Source organism: Heptranchias perlo, chromosome 2, assembly GCF_035084215.1.
Source record: "Heptranchias perlo isolate sHepPer1 chromosome 2, sHepPer1.hap1, whole genome shotgun sequence".
Classification (NCBI taxonomy): Eukaryota; Metazoa; Chordata; class Chondrichthyes; order Hexanchiformes; family Hexanchidae; genus Heptranchias; species Heptranchias perlo.
Window position 1 is genome coordinate 139,259,767 of NC_090326.1, and position 14,229 is coordinate 139,273,995.

Consider the following 14,229-nt stretch of genomic DNA (forward strand, 5'->3'; position numbering starts at 1 on the left):
AATTAAGTTTTGCTATCTCTGAATGATTGCCCAACTCGCTTAGTGAACCCTACTGGTCGCTGCAATACAAACGTGTCCTGTGTTTTGAGAAGTTGCACATCAATATCTCTAGGTGTGGACCATTAAAACATTTCAGGGTAAAACTGTTTCAGAATTTAAGCAACCCTTTCCTTAGCAGTCATGGGGACTTACTACAAAAAACCTTTAAATCACCTAAGTGTCTCGGTATCTTGAAAGCAGCTGATAAGTTTCCTGATCCTCTGTTGTGCCTACACATATGTATAGACAGCAGAACTAGAAGAGGGTAGTTTTGCCCTAAAAAAAATTCTTATCAGCAATAAAGTGGCCCTTGCCTATTCAATACTGATAAAAATCTGACCGATCCCATAAAATGGAAGAAATAACAGACCTTACAGCAAACAAAAAAGTTCACGTTATGTATTTTGCCCATTCTGCAGCATAAGACAGGCTGACTTGAAGCAAAGGCCTACGATTAGGACAATTACATTGCATGTGAAAATGACAGCAAGAAAATAGAAGATAATTTCTTTACAAAAAAAGTTAGATGTGCAAACATCATTTGAATTTATAAACACAGCAATTTAATTCCTGACATTCCTCAGTCTATATTCAGGATGCAAATAAAGCACCATATAATTAACAAAATAAATCAAAGCAACTGCGATGCACTGGAACAGAAACTGGGGGCAGGTTCAGGACGGGCAGGGGTTCAGAGCAGGAGGAAAACCCCCGCAGGGAGCTCAGGTGAGGCCAGGGTCATTTCAACTCCCGGGCCTCATTTGAGTACAGTAGGACAGTCTCTCACATGAAATTGGCAAGAGCGATGTCCGGGCCGGAGCAAAATTCGGGTTGAGAGCCGGAAGACACCGGGGACCCAAGGGAATAGTCCCCAAATTAGCACGGTGGCGGGGGTAGCAGCTGATACCAGTGCTAGGAGGGAGGGGCAGAGCCAGGGATGGGGAGGCCAAAAAGCTGCTTGGACAGCCTGGGGGAGCACTCCTGCTCCTCCTGGCCCACAGTGATTCTACAGAAAAGTTACATTTTTAAACTTACCATGGCATGTTCTGATCACTCTGCGACATGGTTTGGCTGTCAGGGGTCGGCTCTGTGCAGGCCTCCTGAATCCAGAATTTAAAATGCTGTCGCAGCACAATCATGTAATTAGGCTGTGACTTTGCAATGGAAAGTAGGCTCCTGCCTTCTGGGGTTAGGCGACCCTCCCGTGTCTGTGCCCAGGTACCTTAATGTGGTGGAGGGGGGCAGGAAGGCTGTGCAACAACCCCCTTCCCACGATCTTAATCCCCCGCCCGGGTGCGTTAAAATTTACCTCTATAAGTCGATGGGTTTTCTCACATTAGCATACTTGTTTGAGAAGACAAAACGTAAAATTACATTCAGATTTAAAACTGCATTTGCAACAAAAAAAAAGTTTTACACAGGCAAGAACAGCCAAACTCAAACTGTAGTAAAACAGTTTTATTCCTCACTATTCCAGCTGCACTTGGCTACTGGTAATACAAATGTCACACCAAACAGTTAAAAAATAAAATAAGCTTTTAAAGAGATTGCGGACACTGTTGGTAATAATGGAAATAGCCAATCCTCTTTAAAAACCTACAACTGTCAACATCATGCAGGGTTGAAGTCTGGAAGACTTCAAGCACACTAGTCAATTAACAGACCAGCCATCTGACCTCATTCGATCAAATAAGTTAACAAGTTAAAAATCTTTTCATGCAAAGTTCCTGATTTAATAAGTGGCAGATTCATCTTTTGCTGGATGTTAATAATAGATATCTATAATTTCATTAGATATATTTACCTATGCAAATTTTTTTTTAAAAGAAGTTTGGTGTTCAGATGTTGCTAAACATAGATCAGATCTGTTGTGACAGTATCATTCTTGTGGACCATTATATGTATTAGTTCAAAAACCATCACCAAGTGGGCAATGCCATAGTGATGGCTTCCCATGTCAATGAGTTCTCAGTCTCAACTGCATCACCATGGGTGGCACCTGGTGGAGCCAGACACTTCCCCATTGGAGGGGTGGGGGGGGGAACCCATAATATTGGATTATCAGAGTAGTAGCAGCAGCAGAAGCCACCTCTCCTCTATGCCTTTATGGCCTGGGGAATTTATTTGTTTGTTTTTTTTTTAAACTCCACCAATTGGTTGTATATAATTTTAAAAATGCATTTTAGATTTTTATTTTGTTGCATGTGGAGTAGATTCAAGCAAAAATTATGAAAATATTACTAAAGACATGGCCATTTTTGACAGGTCCATAAGACAATCCCCCAAAAAAACTGCAGCATTCAGGCTGAATAATTAAGGCTTTGGAGGACTTATGACAATCATCAATGCACACGAGAAACACTGAAAGAAATCAATCTGACAAAAATCCCTTTAATGGAAGTGCAAACTGGTATAGACATTCCTCATGATGTTCCTGTAGTGACAGTTCAGGAAAACCTCTATTTATGGTGTACATAGATCTGTTCATCTGGGCGATCTGCAGAGGACACTGATGTACCGGTCTATTTCACTGAAACCTACATATACCTCTGGTAGTATACAGGCTTTATTTTGTGAATCAACAGTGCCATGTTTGTTATCTGCAGTTTTAGATGCAAAATTTACAGTGTGTAAACAATTATTTTATCCGCCATATTACAGTGTTTAGTTTTAAGTTACGTTTTAAAGTATATCAACTGCACCTGTGAGATAAACATGGCACCCAAAACACTCCCCCATTACTGTAATGTTGTGATGACATGAGTTGGGATATCTATAGGCATTGACACTTGTAATGTGGCACTGGTTAGACTGTAAACAGCAGAGAAAGGGCTGCCAGGTGGTGGACTGAAGAACCTGGTGGAGGCACAGCTCTGCTTCATCTCACAGGAACACATCAAACAGTGACACAGCAGGTCTTTGCACCCATACTCGGACAAAGCCAAATACCAACAGCTTGCATCATGCTACATAACTGTACTCGTCTGCTGAGGTCTGGCTACGCTCAATATATTGTTTGTCAATGAGGACTTCAATGCACTTCTTGATCATGCTGATACTAGGGTTGAATCTTGCTCTTGATTGGCTTATTACCTGTTGAGAAGTGAACACACATTAGGAAGTCTTCAGTACAGATAATCATATCCTCTAAAGGGATAGTCGAAAGGTAAATAAAAACAGAAATGCTGCATATGAGCAGCAAGTTGATCAGCATCTGAACAAAAAAACATTTTTTGCACTGAAGTGATAATCTTCATTTCTCTTTCAGATAATGACCGACTAGCTGTGTGTTTCTAGCATCTTTTAGTTTTTAGCTCAGGTTTATAGCATTTACATTTTCTTTTTATCTGTTACAATACTGGATTCAAGTTTTTTTTCAGAAGAAAAAAACATGCATTTATATAGCGCCTTTCACAACCTCAGCACGTCCCTAAGCGCTTCACGGCCAATGAAGTACTTTTGAAATGTAGTCACTGTTGTAATGTAGGAAACAAGGCAGCCAATTTGCGCGCACATCAAGGTCCCACAAACAGCAAGGAGATAACAACCAGATAATCTGTTTTAGTGATGTTGATTGAGGAGAATTATTGGCCAGGATACCAGGGAGAACTCCCCTGCTCTTCTTCGAATAGTGCCATGGGATCTTTTACATCAAAAGAGATAGGAGCAGGAGTAGGCCATTCGGCCCCTCGAGCCTGCTCCGCCATTTAATGAGATCATGGCTGATCTGATTTTTACCTCAACTCCACTTTCCCGCCCTTTCCCCATATCCTTTGACTCCCTTGCTGATCAAAAATTTGTCTAACTCAGCCTCGAATGTATTCAATGACTCAGCCTCCACAGCTTTTTGGGGTAAAGAATTCCAAAGATTCACGACCCTCGGGGAGAAGAAATTCCTCCTCATTTCTGTCTTAAACGGGCGACCCCTTATTCTAAGACTATGCCCGCTAGTTTTAGATTCCCCTATGAGGGGTAACATCCTCTCAGCATCTACTCTATCGAGTCCCCTCAGAATCTTGTATGAATCCATCCGAGGGGGCAGACAGGGCCTCGGTTTAATGTCTCATCTGAAAGACGGCACCTCCAACAGTACAGCACTTCCTCAATACTGCACTTAAGTGTCAGCCTAGATTATGTGTTCAATTCTCTGGAGTGGGACTCAAACCCACTATCTTCTGATTCAGAGATGAGAGTAGTACCACAAAGCCAAAGCTAACACCATTTTTAAAAAATTGCCTGGTCAGCGTTATAGCCGCCTCACATCATCAACCGAATGTGGCATAGAATGATAGGAAATGAATTTGTGGCTGTAATTCCCGATCTCAGTTGGGCCAATGGGGATAAGTCAGAGCAAATGCCAGGTGCTTCCCTACTTGAAAATAATGAAAACTAAATGAGTCACCTGCAGTTGTCTTGCACGCCTCCCTGAGAGAGTTTAGAGTGGCAGTAACAAGGGCTAAAAGTGGGCTGCCTGCCGGTATGCTTGGCATGGTGAACCAAAAGAACAGTTGGGGGGGTGGGGAAAGATCAGAAACAAATTTTGCAATTAAACCATAATTAAGTTTCCTTTATCAAAAGGAGGAACTTAAGCATCAGTGAAAAACGTGTGAACAGTTACAATCTCTGTGCAAATTATAGTGGATTCTTAATGAAGTTTGGAACTTTAGATCTATGGTATATAGATTCAAAGTAATTGGTAGAAGGATTAGAAGGGAGCTGAGGAAAAATGTTATCACCTGGAGGGTGGTAGGGGTCTGGAACTCACTACCTGAAAGGGTGGTAGAGGCACAAACCCTCATCACATTTAAAAAGTACCTGGATATGCACTTGAAGTGCCATAACCTACAAGGCTACAGACCAAGCGCTGGAAAATGGGATTAGGCTGGGTAGCTCTTTTTTGACCGGCACAGACATGATGGGCCGAATGGCCTCCTTCTGTGGCGTAAATTTTTCTATGTTTCTACATGGTCATCGGGAATTAAGAATGTCATTGGCAATTACCTCACCTGGAGAGGTACTGTATTTTATTAGTACAGAACACAAACTGGTGCCACAAGGTCCACCATTCATAATCATTTTATCCATCAGAACATATTTATAGCAGCTAATCAGAAACCACATACAGTTGCTCCATGCTTACCTGATAGAATAGGAGCATTAGAGCAGTACAGTTTTTCTGATGAAGATTTTTGTGGGTGGGTGTGTCAATTTATGTACTCATGTCAGTGTTGTGGGATGGAACACTTTTCCTACTTTTGTCACCTAGCCATCAAACACTTCTGGGCAGAAGTAGGAAAGGTTAGATGAATATCTGAGCTCTTTTATTCAGTCCCACAATGTGCTATTAATCCCAACTTCCTAAATGTACTTCCAAGCAGCTTTTTTTTTGCTGTGTGCCCAGGCCTTTTAGGAACTGAGCTGAGACTGTTCAAACTCATTTCACATAAACTTAAAAAGCCAGTGGAGAAAGAGGAGACTTTCATCCCATCAGCCTGGTCTGGATTCAAACCCTGGTCCCAGAAGTAAAAAGACATTTAGGAGGCCCCCAACATTAACGTATTTCCATTTAGAGATCAAATATCTTCAATTTGTATTATTCATGAAACAAATCTTATACTGTTGATAACTCTTTGGTCGCCTAACGTGAAAGTCAACTTTTACCTCTTGAATAAGTGCATTGTGTCGGAGCACTTTACGTGCTTTCATGATGCGGACTATAGCAGCCTGCAGATACATTTTCCTGTCCTCATCGACTGCACTTCTAGTTTGTTCCATCTCCTGAAAGCAATGAAGCAAGAACTAGAAATCCAACATGAATGTTTCAACAGAGCTCTAATGTGAGCTACACTTTGTGCCTTGATGTATAAAAATATTGCATACAGCTGTACTTACTGCATAAAGCAATAAAACTTAGTGCGTTTCTTAAACTATTTGTCTAAAAGCTTAGCAATAGTTATTACAATAGAAATCAGAGAAAGAAAAGCTATTCAAAGTAAGTTACTGTCTTTATATTTTGTGGACAGAAGCTAAACGCTTCAGTTTTTTTCCCCTTTGTGACAGTTAGAGAACAGACTGTTTTCTTCTGCTGTCTGATAACTGTACAGTGCCACAGATTTCCCTGTTCCCAGTCCAGAAAGCTGGCCAACAATTCTGGGATTCTTCATCAATACTTTCATGAGATCTGTGGCTCATTACTAATGAATTAGAAATGATTTTGTGTTCTCAATCCATGAAATTATATACAGTAAGAGCAGGTTACAGTTATGAACATCTGATTTCTCAAGACTGTCACCCATTTGTGTATTTTTTTTAAAAAAAAGAGAAACTAGTACTTTTGAGATCTGACATACTCAATTTAAAAGATCAGAGCTACTCCAATTGTGATTTAGTCACCTCAAACCACAATAAATGGAAATGACAACAAAAATAATATTTTCCCCAATTAATGATCCAGCTTTGATGATACAGACAAATACGGACATGGAGGCCAGAAACAGAGGGTAGAGATTTAATTATAGTTGCCTGAAAACAAGCTATAGACAAGGCACTACAGCCACCCGTGTACAAATGCACTGGTGAGTTGCAGCTTTATCTTGAGGTGGAAATGACCAAGAATAAAAAACTAAGTCATTTGGACATAATTCACAACAGCTTTCACCAGTTTTTTTTTCACCAAATAAAATTGAAGATGAAACAGAGTTGAAGAGGAAGTGTAAGACATATGCATTTTTGATGACTAGTTTCAACCAGGAAAATAACTAGTTTTATAAAGGTGATCAATCAAGAAAATAATTCTCTCACCTGTGGTGTATCTTTCTGCATCGAGGTTGTAATTTTAAATTTTGTTCTTTTACTGCTGAAACCCATATTTAAAGAGAAAACTGAATCCAAGTCAACATCTTCCTGCAGAGTGGGAAAAAAACACACTAGAGCGACTTTCTAAAGTAAGCAGACTATTTTCCTCCTGATGTACATCCAGTCAAGATATTTTACTGTGGCTGAGATACTTCAAAATCTACCTTTCCCCTGTGTTCTTACCCAGCCACCTGAGTTAACTTGAAATAATTTGTTCAACTGGTGGTTCATTTCATGTATTTTCTTTTAAAACTTTCCATTCATAATTTTTAAATGTTAGTTGATTTCCCTTCCCCTTCTGATGTAGGCTGGAGTACAGTCCCATGGGTGCCAACATGCCTCTGATATTCCACCCAAGTACTCTTTTTCTGTGTGAGCCGAGATAGCCAACGTTGGCATGCTATTTGTCCATGAAGGAATCACAGCGAAGCCTGTTGTCGTCCTCGCCCAATATCCACACACATGCATTTTCCAGCAGGAGCCACCTGGTGATGAGGAATGGAAACCTCGGATGACTTGCTCTGCCAAACTCCCTTATCCAGCGGAATCATGACGGGTTTAGATAAAGTAAATAAAGAGAAACTGTTCTCATTGGCGGAAGGGTTGAGAACCAGAGGATACAGATTTAAGGTGATTGGCAAAAGAATCAAAGGCGACATGAGGAAAAACTTGTTTAGGCAGCGAATAGTTACGATCTGCAATGCACTGCCTGAAAGGGTGGTGGAAGCAGACTCAATTGCGGCTTTCAAAAATTGGATAAATACTTGAAGGGAAAATATTTGCAGGGCTACAGTGAAAGAGTGGGAATGGGACGAATTGAATTGCTCTTACAAAGAGCAGGCACAGGCTCGATGGGCCGAATGGCATCCTTCTGTGCTGTAACCATTCTATGATTACTGAGGACACTTGTAGCGTTCCTACCGCCACTCAGCGGAGAACAGTGAACTCAAACCAGAGACCTTCCTGGCCTGTGCATTTACCCATCAGTCACTGGGGGAGCTGAAATGTTTGCTATGGTTGTAAAACTAAAGCTCTTGTTCCCATTAGTGTCACCCTCTCTCAAAATTGTTCAAAGAAGTGAATAATTGTGCTAAAAAAAATAAAATATTTCTTTCATTTCAAGCTTTGATCATTGCTGTCGTCAGGCTTCATATTTTGCTCACACTGCCAGGTATTTCCACCACTTTAAACACATGGCAGAAGAATTAATTATACATTAATTCTTCCAAATCAGTAATAAACTCCGTCAAATGACTTTAAAATGTTAACTGCATTTCATCAACATACTTGCCTTGTTTGAGTCGTGGTTGATCATTTTTACATCAAGCAAGGATTTGATGGTTTTGGTAAGTTCTTTTTCATTCATCTGTGTGCTGTCTTGGAGCTCCTTGTAACTGACTATTTCACTGTTGTTAAATGCTAGCAGCACTGCCATTTGGTATGTAGTAACCATAGCTACATAAGGCTTGGATAAATAGTTCATTTTTACTTCACCTTTTTCCCCCCGAAAAAGAACACAGGGAAAAAAAAAACCAGTGAAATATACAAACACCGTATTCCAAAAGTTTACTAAAATACAATGCTTACTCAAATTAAAAACACAAAACTGTGAAACTATCACCATAATCAAACTGAATGGTATGAGCAGAAATCAATATCAATCACAATCATATTAATTCAAGACTAATTGAATTTTTGATTTACGTACATTATTGGGAGAGACCAATTGAGCCAGTCCAAGTTTGACATTTGCTGTACACTATTCTCTCTCCTATAACCCTCAATTGTTTTTTCTGCCAAACATCTCGCTAGTTTCTTTTTGAATTAGCCATCTCTACCCACCCCACTATGTTCCTGGGTAGTCAATTCCATATATTCACCACATTTAAAGATCACAAGCATAAGGAGGCCACCTGACCTATCAGGCTGTCCACAGAAATCTCTGGCTCCCCCATCACACCATCTATCCGCCTCTTGGATGATACCAGAGTTTTTGTCTCCACTCTCCTACCCAGAAGACCATTCCAGGCATTAATTACTTTTTGTGCGAAGACATGCTTCCTGACACGAGTCCTGAACTTGACTTTTACCAGTTTGTGGAAAGTAGTTAAATCTAAACTGTCTGCTCACCTTCCCTCTTCTGAGGTTGAATACCTGTCTTCTTATTGTACAAAGATTGTTAAACATATCATTTGGGTTTAATTATTCTATAGCCTGAGTACCTCACTAAGATCGTCCCTGAGGCTCTCTTTTCTCCAGTGTAAACATCCCCAGTATCTAATCCAAGGAATCAGTTTAATTATTCTCCTCTCTCCAATGCCAGGATATGCCCACTGTGACATGGTGACCAGAATTGTACATAATAATCCAGCTGGGGCTGGACCAGTGCGTTCTACAATCTCATGGGGACTGCCTGGGACTTATGGTCTGTTCCAATAACTATTGGAAATTTAGAGAAATAAGTATCAACAAAAAAACAAGTTTTACAGCATAAATTTCTAATACGCCATTATTTCTGCAACGTGCTTAAGGAAAAGGTGGGAAGCTGGATGACTTACTCCACACATTTCTTTGCTGAAAACTTACATTATCATGCACAGTTGAGACAGTGACCAGGAATACCCCTCCCTTCCCCAGTACAATATTAAAAGGAATTTGTCAATTTTGACACAATTAATAAACCTGGATGAGCATAAGGACAAAATGTATCACTGATTGGGTTTGCCATTAAATGAGAAAAAATAATTAGATATGCAGTAAAAAGTGAAAGTCACATTACAAAAGTTACCACTTTGAGGGGACCAAAGCCTTTCCAAAACTACCCACTGTTACAAAAAATATCCCTTTAACTCTTCCTATGCTGGTGACTCAAACATCCTACTGTGATTGATGAGTAACTTCTAATTGTACAGAAAAAGTTGAGACACAAATGTACCCACCTCACAAAACTGCCCCCAAGTTTTGTTTCAGTTCTGAGTTATGCAAATACATTATAACTGACAAAGACATGTCTGGACACCACAAAGCAGAAGTTCATACACAACCATAAACATTTTCTTGCTTGGGGGGGGGCGGGGGGTGGTGAGGATGTATTGCTATTAGTGTTCTTACCTGTACATAGGTAGTGCAGCCAGGTAAGTTTCCTTCCACTGAAGTGCTGGTTGTAAAATAATTCAAACTGCAAGGGGAGAATTGATCACATTAAACAATATTTCTAAACTTTCCTCTGATTACATTTTTAGAAAATTCTATACTGAAGTTGATGGAAGCTTGGAGATGACTACACAACTATATTAATGAATCCTGAGGGAAATACACTTTTAAGAAAGGGAGGAATGCCAATGCCTACTGGCTTGTTAGCAAGCTCTGCAAAATTAAGTACCTGTAAGTCAAAAACTTACTTCAGTAACACTGGTGATTCATCATTTTTAGAGTTTTACCTTAAGCAGGAGTCTGAGTCCAGACAATATCACTGTCACAGAATATCCATGACTGAAATCAAGATATGACCAAGCAGATCTATTGCCAAATTTCGCACCTGAAGTACCATAAGTGTTTAATCTTTTTACAGGGTATAAACATGGGATCAAAACCACCTTCAACAGTCCCACGCCCAACTCCCCCCCCACCCCAAAAAAAAGTCCTGAATTATTATAAGCATATATGTGCAATGAGGGAAGAGAAGTAGAGCATGGAACTCTTAATTGAAAATATCCATGCAATATTCTTACGTACAATATGCATATACTGTAGTATTCTTTATGTTCAATAGCCATTTCCAGCATCAGAATTTACATCCTTACTGCTACAATAGCATGAAAATACTGTAAATTTCCTACACAATTTTACTCTATAGTCTACCTTACTTCTTCCTCTTTTGTTATAATTATCTGTCTTTTTGTTTCTCATTTTCTTCCCCCCACCAAATAAAGTTTCTTCTCTGGTCACCAGTAATTATGATGTGTCATCTCAAATTTCTTACAAAGTGATGCATTTTGGAAGGATGAATGAGGAGAGGCAATATAAACTAAATGGTACAATATCATAGTAAGTTACAGCACAGAAGGAGGCCGTTCGGCCCATCGTGCCTGCACTTTGAAAGAGCTATACAATTATTCCCACTCCCCTGCTCTTTCCCCATAGCCCTGTAAATTTTTTCCCTTCAAGTATTTATCTAATTCCCTTTTGAGAGTTACTATTGAATCTGCTTCCAACACCCTTTCAGGAAGTACATTCCAGATGATGATAACTGCGTAAAAAAAACTGTTTCCTCATGTCGCCTCTGGTTCTTTTGCCAATCACCTTTAATCTGTGTCCTCTGCTTACCGACCCTTCTGCCACTGGAAACAGTTTCTCCTTATTTACTCTCTCAAAACCCTTTATATTTTTGAACACCTCTATCAAATCTCTGCTCTGAGGAGAACAACCCCAGCTTCTCCAGTTTCTCCACATAACTGAAGTTCCTCATCCTTGGTACCATTCTAGTAAATCTCTTCTGCACCCTCTCTAAGGCCTTGACATCCTTCCTAAAGTGTGGTGCCCAGAACTGAACACAATAATCCAGCTGAGACCAAACTAGTATTTTATAAAGTTTTGAGCATAACTTCCTTGTTTTTGTACTCTCTGCCTCTATTAATAAAGTCCAGGATCCCATGTACTCTTTTAACAGCCTTATTAACCTGTCCTGTCACCTTTAAAGACTAGTGTACATACACCCCTCGGTCTCTGTTCCTGTACCACCTTTAAAATTGTACCATTTAATTTATATTGCCTCTCCTCATTCTTCCTACCAAAATGTATCACTTCAAGCTTCTCTGTGTTAAATTTCATCTGCCATGTGTCTGCCCATTTCACCAGTCTGTCTATGTCCTCCTGAAGTTTGTTATTACCCTCTACATTGTCTACTACATTCCCGAGTTTCGTGTCATCTGCAAACTTTGAAATTATACCCTCGATACCCAAGTCCAGGTCATTAATATATATCAAAAAGAGCAATGGTCCCAATACTGACCCCTGGGGAACACCACTGTATACTTCCCTCCAGTCTGAAAAACAACTGTTCACCACTACTCACTGCTTTCTGTCCCTTTGCCAATTTTCTATCCACACTGCCACTGTCCCTTAATTCCCATGGGCTTTAATTTTGCTAACAAGTCTATCTTGTGATTCTTTATCAAGTGCCTTTTGAAAGTCCATGTACACAACCGCACTGCCCTCATCTAATGTACCCGCCTCACGAAACTGCCCCCAAATTAGTTTAAACCCTCCCCCACATTAAAGGTGGTACAGGAACAGAGATCTGGAGATTCATAATTACAAATCTTTGAAGGTGGCGGGATAAGTTTCCATCCCAGGAAGTAGGTGAGAACGCTACAGATGCCCTAACTATAATCTTCCAAAGTTCTCTCAATTCAGGAACCATTCCTTTAGACTGAAAAACTGCACGTCACTCCGTTATTTATGAAGGGTGAGAGAGGGAAACCAGGAAATTATAGACCAGTTAGCCTAACATCTGTTGTCGGGAAATTACGAGATTCTATAATTAAGGATAGAGTGACTGAACACCTTGAAAATTTTCAGTTAATCAGAGAGAGCCAGCATGGATTTGTAAAGAATGGGTCGTGCCTGACGAACCTGAGTGAATTTTTTTTGAAGAGGTGACTAAAGTAGTGGACAGGGGAATGTCAATGGATGTTATTTGTATGGACTTCCACCAGAAGGCATTTGATAAGGTCCCACATAAGAGACTGTTAGCTAAGTTAGAAGCCCATGGAATCGAGGGAAAAGTACGGACTTGGTTAGGAAGTTGGTTGAGTGAAAGACGACAGAGTAGGGATAATGGGTAGGTACTCACATTGGCAGGATGTGACTAGTGGAGTCCCGCAGGGATCTGTCTTGGGGCCTCAATTATTCACAATATTTATTAACGACTTAGATGAAGGCATAGAAAGTCTCATATCTAAGTTTGCCGATGACACAAAGATTGGTGGCATTTGTAAGCAGTGTAGATGAAAACATAAAATTACAAAGCGATATTGATAGATCAGGTGAATGGGCAAAACTGTGGCAAATGGAATTCAATGTAGGCAAATGTGAGGTCATCCACTTTGGATCAAAAAAGGATAGAACAGGGTACTTTCTAAATGGTAAAAAGTTAAAAACAGTGGATGTCCAAAGGGACTTAGGGGTTCAGGTACATAGATCATTGAAGTGTCATGAACAAGTGCAGAAAATAATCAAGAAGGCAAATGGAATGTTGGCCTTTATATCTAGGGGACTAGAGTACAAGGGGGCAGAAGTTATGCTGCAGCTATACAAAACCCTGGTTAGACCGCACCTGGAGTACTGTGAGCAGTTCTGGGCACCGCACCTTCGGAAGGACATATTGGCCTTGGAGGGAGTGCAGCGTAGGTTTACTAGAACGATACCCGGACTTCAAGGGTTAAGTTACGAGGAGAGATTACACAAACTGGGGTTGTATTCTCTGGAGTTTCGAAGGTTAAGGGGTGATCTGGTCGAAGTTTATAAGATATTAAGGGGAACAGATAGGGTGGATAGAGAGAAACTATTTCCGCTGGTTAGGGATTTTAGGAGTAGGGGGCACAGTCTAAAAATTAGAGCCAGACCTTTCAGGAGTGAGATTAGAAAACATTTCTACACACAAAGGGTTATAGAAGTTTGGAACTCTCTTCCGCAAACGGCAATTGATACTAGCTCAATTGCTAAATTTAAATCTGAGATAGATAGCTTTTTGGCAACCAAAGGTATTAAGGGATATGGGCCAAAGGCAGGTATATGGAGTGAGATCACAGATCAGCCATGATCTTATCAAATGGCAGAGCAAGCACAAGGGGCTGAATGGCCTACTCCTGTTCCTATGTTCCTATGACAGGGGAATGTCGATGGATGTTGTTTAAATGGACTTCCAGAAGGCATTCGATAAAGTCCTTTATAAGAGACTGTAAGCTGAAGTTGAAACTCATGGAATTGAGGGCAAATTATTGACCTGGTTAGGAGATTGGCTGAGCGGCAGGAGACGAAGAGTAGCGATAAAGGGCAGGTTGGGACTAGTGATGTCTTACAGGGATTTGTGTTGGGGCCTCACCGTATTTATTAACGACTTAGTTGACTGGATAGAGATACACATATCCAAGTTTGCCAACAACACAAAGATAGGTAGCTTTATAAGCAGTGTAGATGGAAGCATAAAATTACAGAGATATTAATATATTATGTAAACGGGCAAAACTGTGGCAAATGGATTTCACTGTAGGCAAGTGTGAGGTCATCCACTGTGGACCTAAAAAAAGGATAGATCAGAGTACTTTCTAAATG

The 14,229-nt window shown here is 40.3% G+C and overlaps 1 protein-coding gene across 3 annotated transcripts in view; it reads right to left on the reverse strand.

Moving 5' to 3' along the window:
• Positions 1-424: 424 nt before the first annotated feature.
• Positions 425-14,229, reverse strand: part of cul2 (cullin 2) — an 82,855-nt gene continuing 69,050 nt past the window's right edge. For all 3 annotated transcript variants that reach the window (XM_068007660.1, XM_068007653.1, XM_068007648.1), the window contains exons 17-21: positions 10,006-10,072; positions 8,186-8,388; positions 6,841-6,942; positions 5,701-5,817; positions 425-3,132 (exon numbers count right to left, since the gene is read on the reverse strand). In XM_068007660.1, the coding sequence (XP_067863761.1) occupies positions 3,001-3,132; positions 5,701-5,817; positions 6,841-6,942; positions 8,186-8,388; positions 10,006-10,072 (621 nt within the window). In that variant the 3' untranslated portion in view covers positions 425-3,000. The remainder of the gene's footprint in view (positions 3,133-5,700; positions 5,818-6,840; positions 6,943-8,185; positions 8,389-10,005; positions 10,073-14,229) is intronic.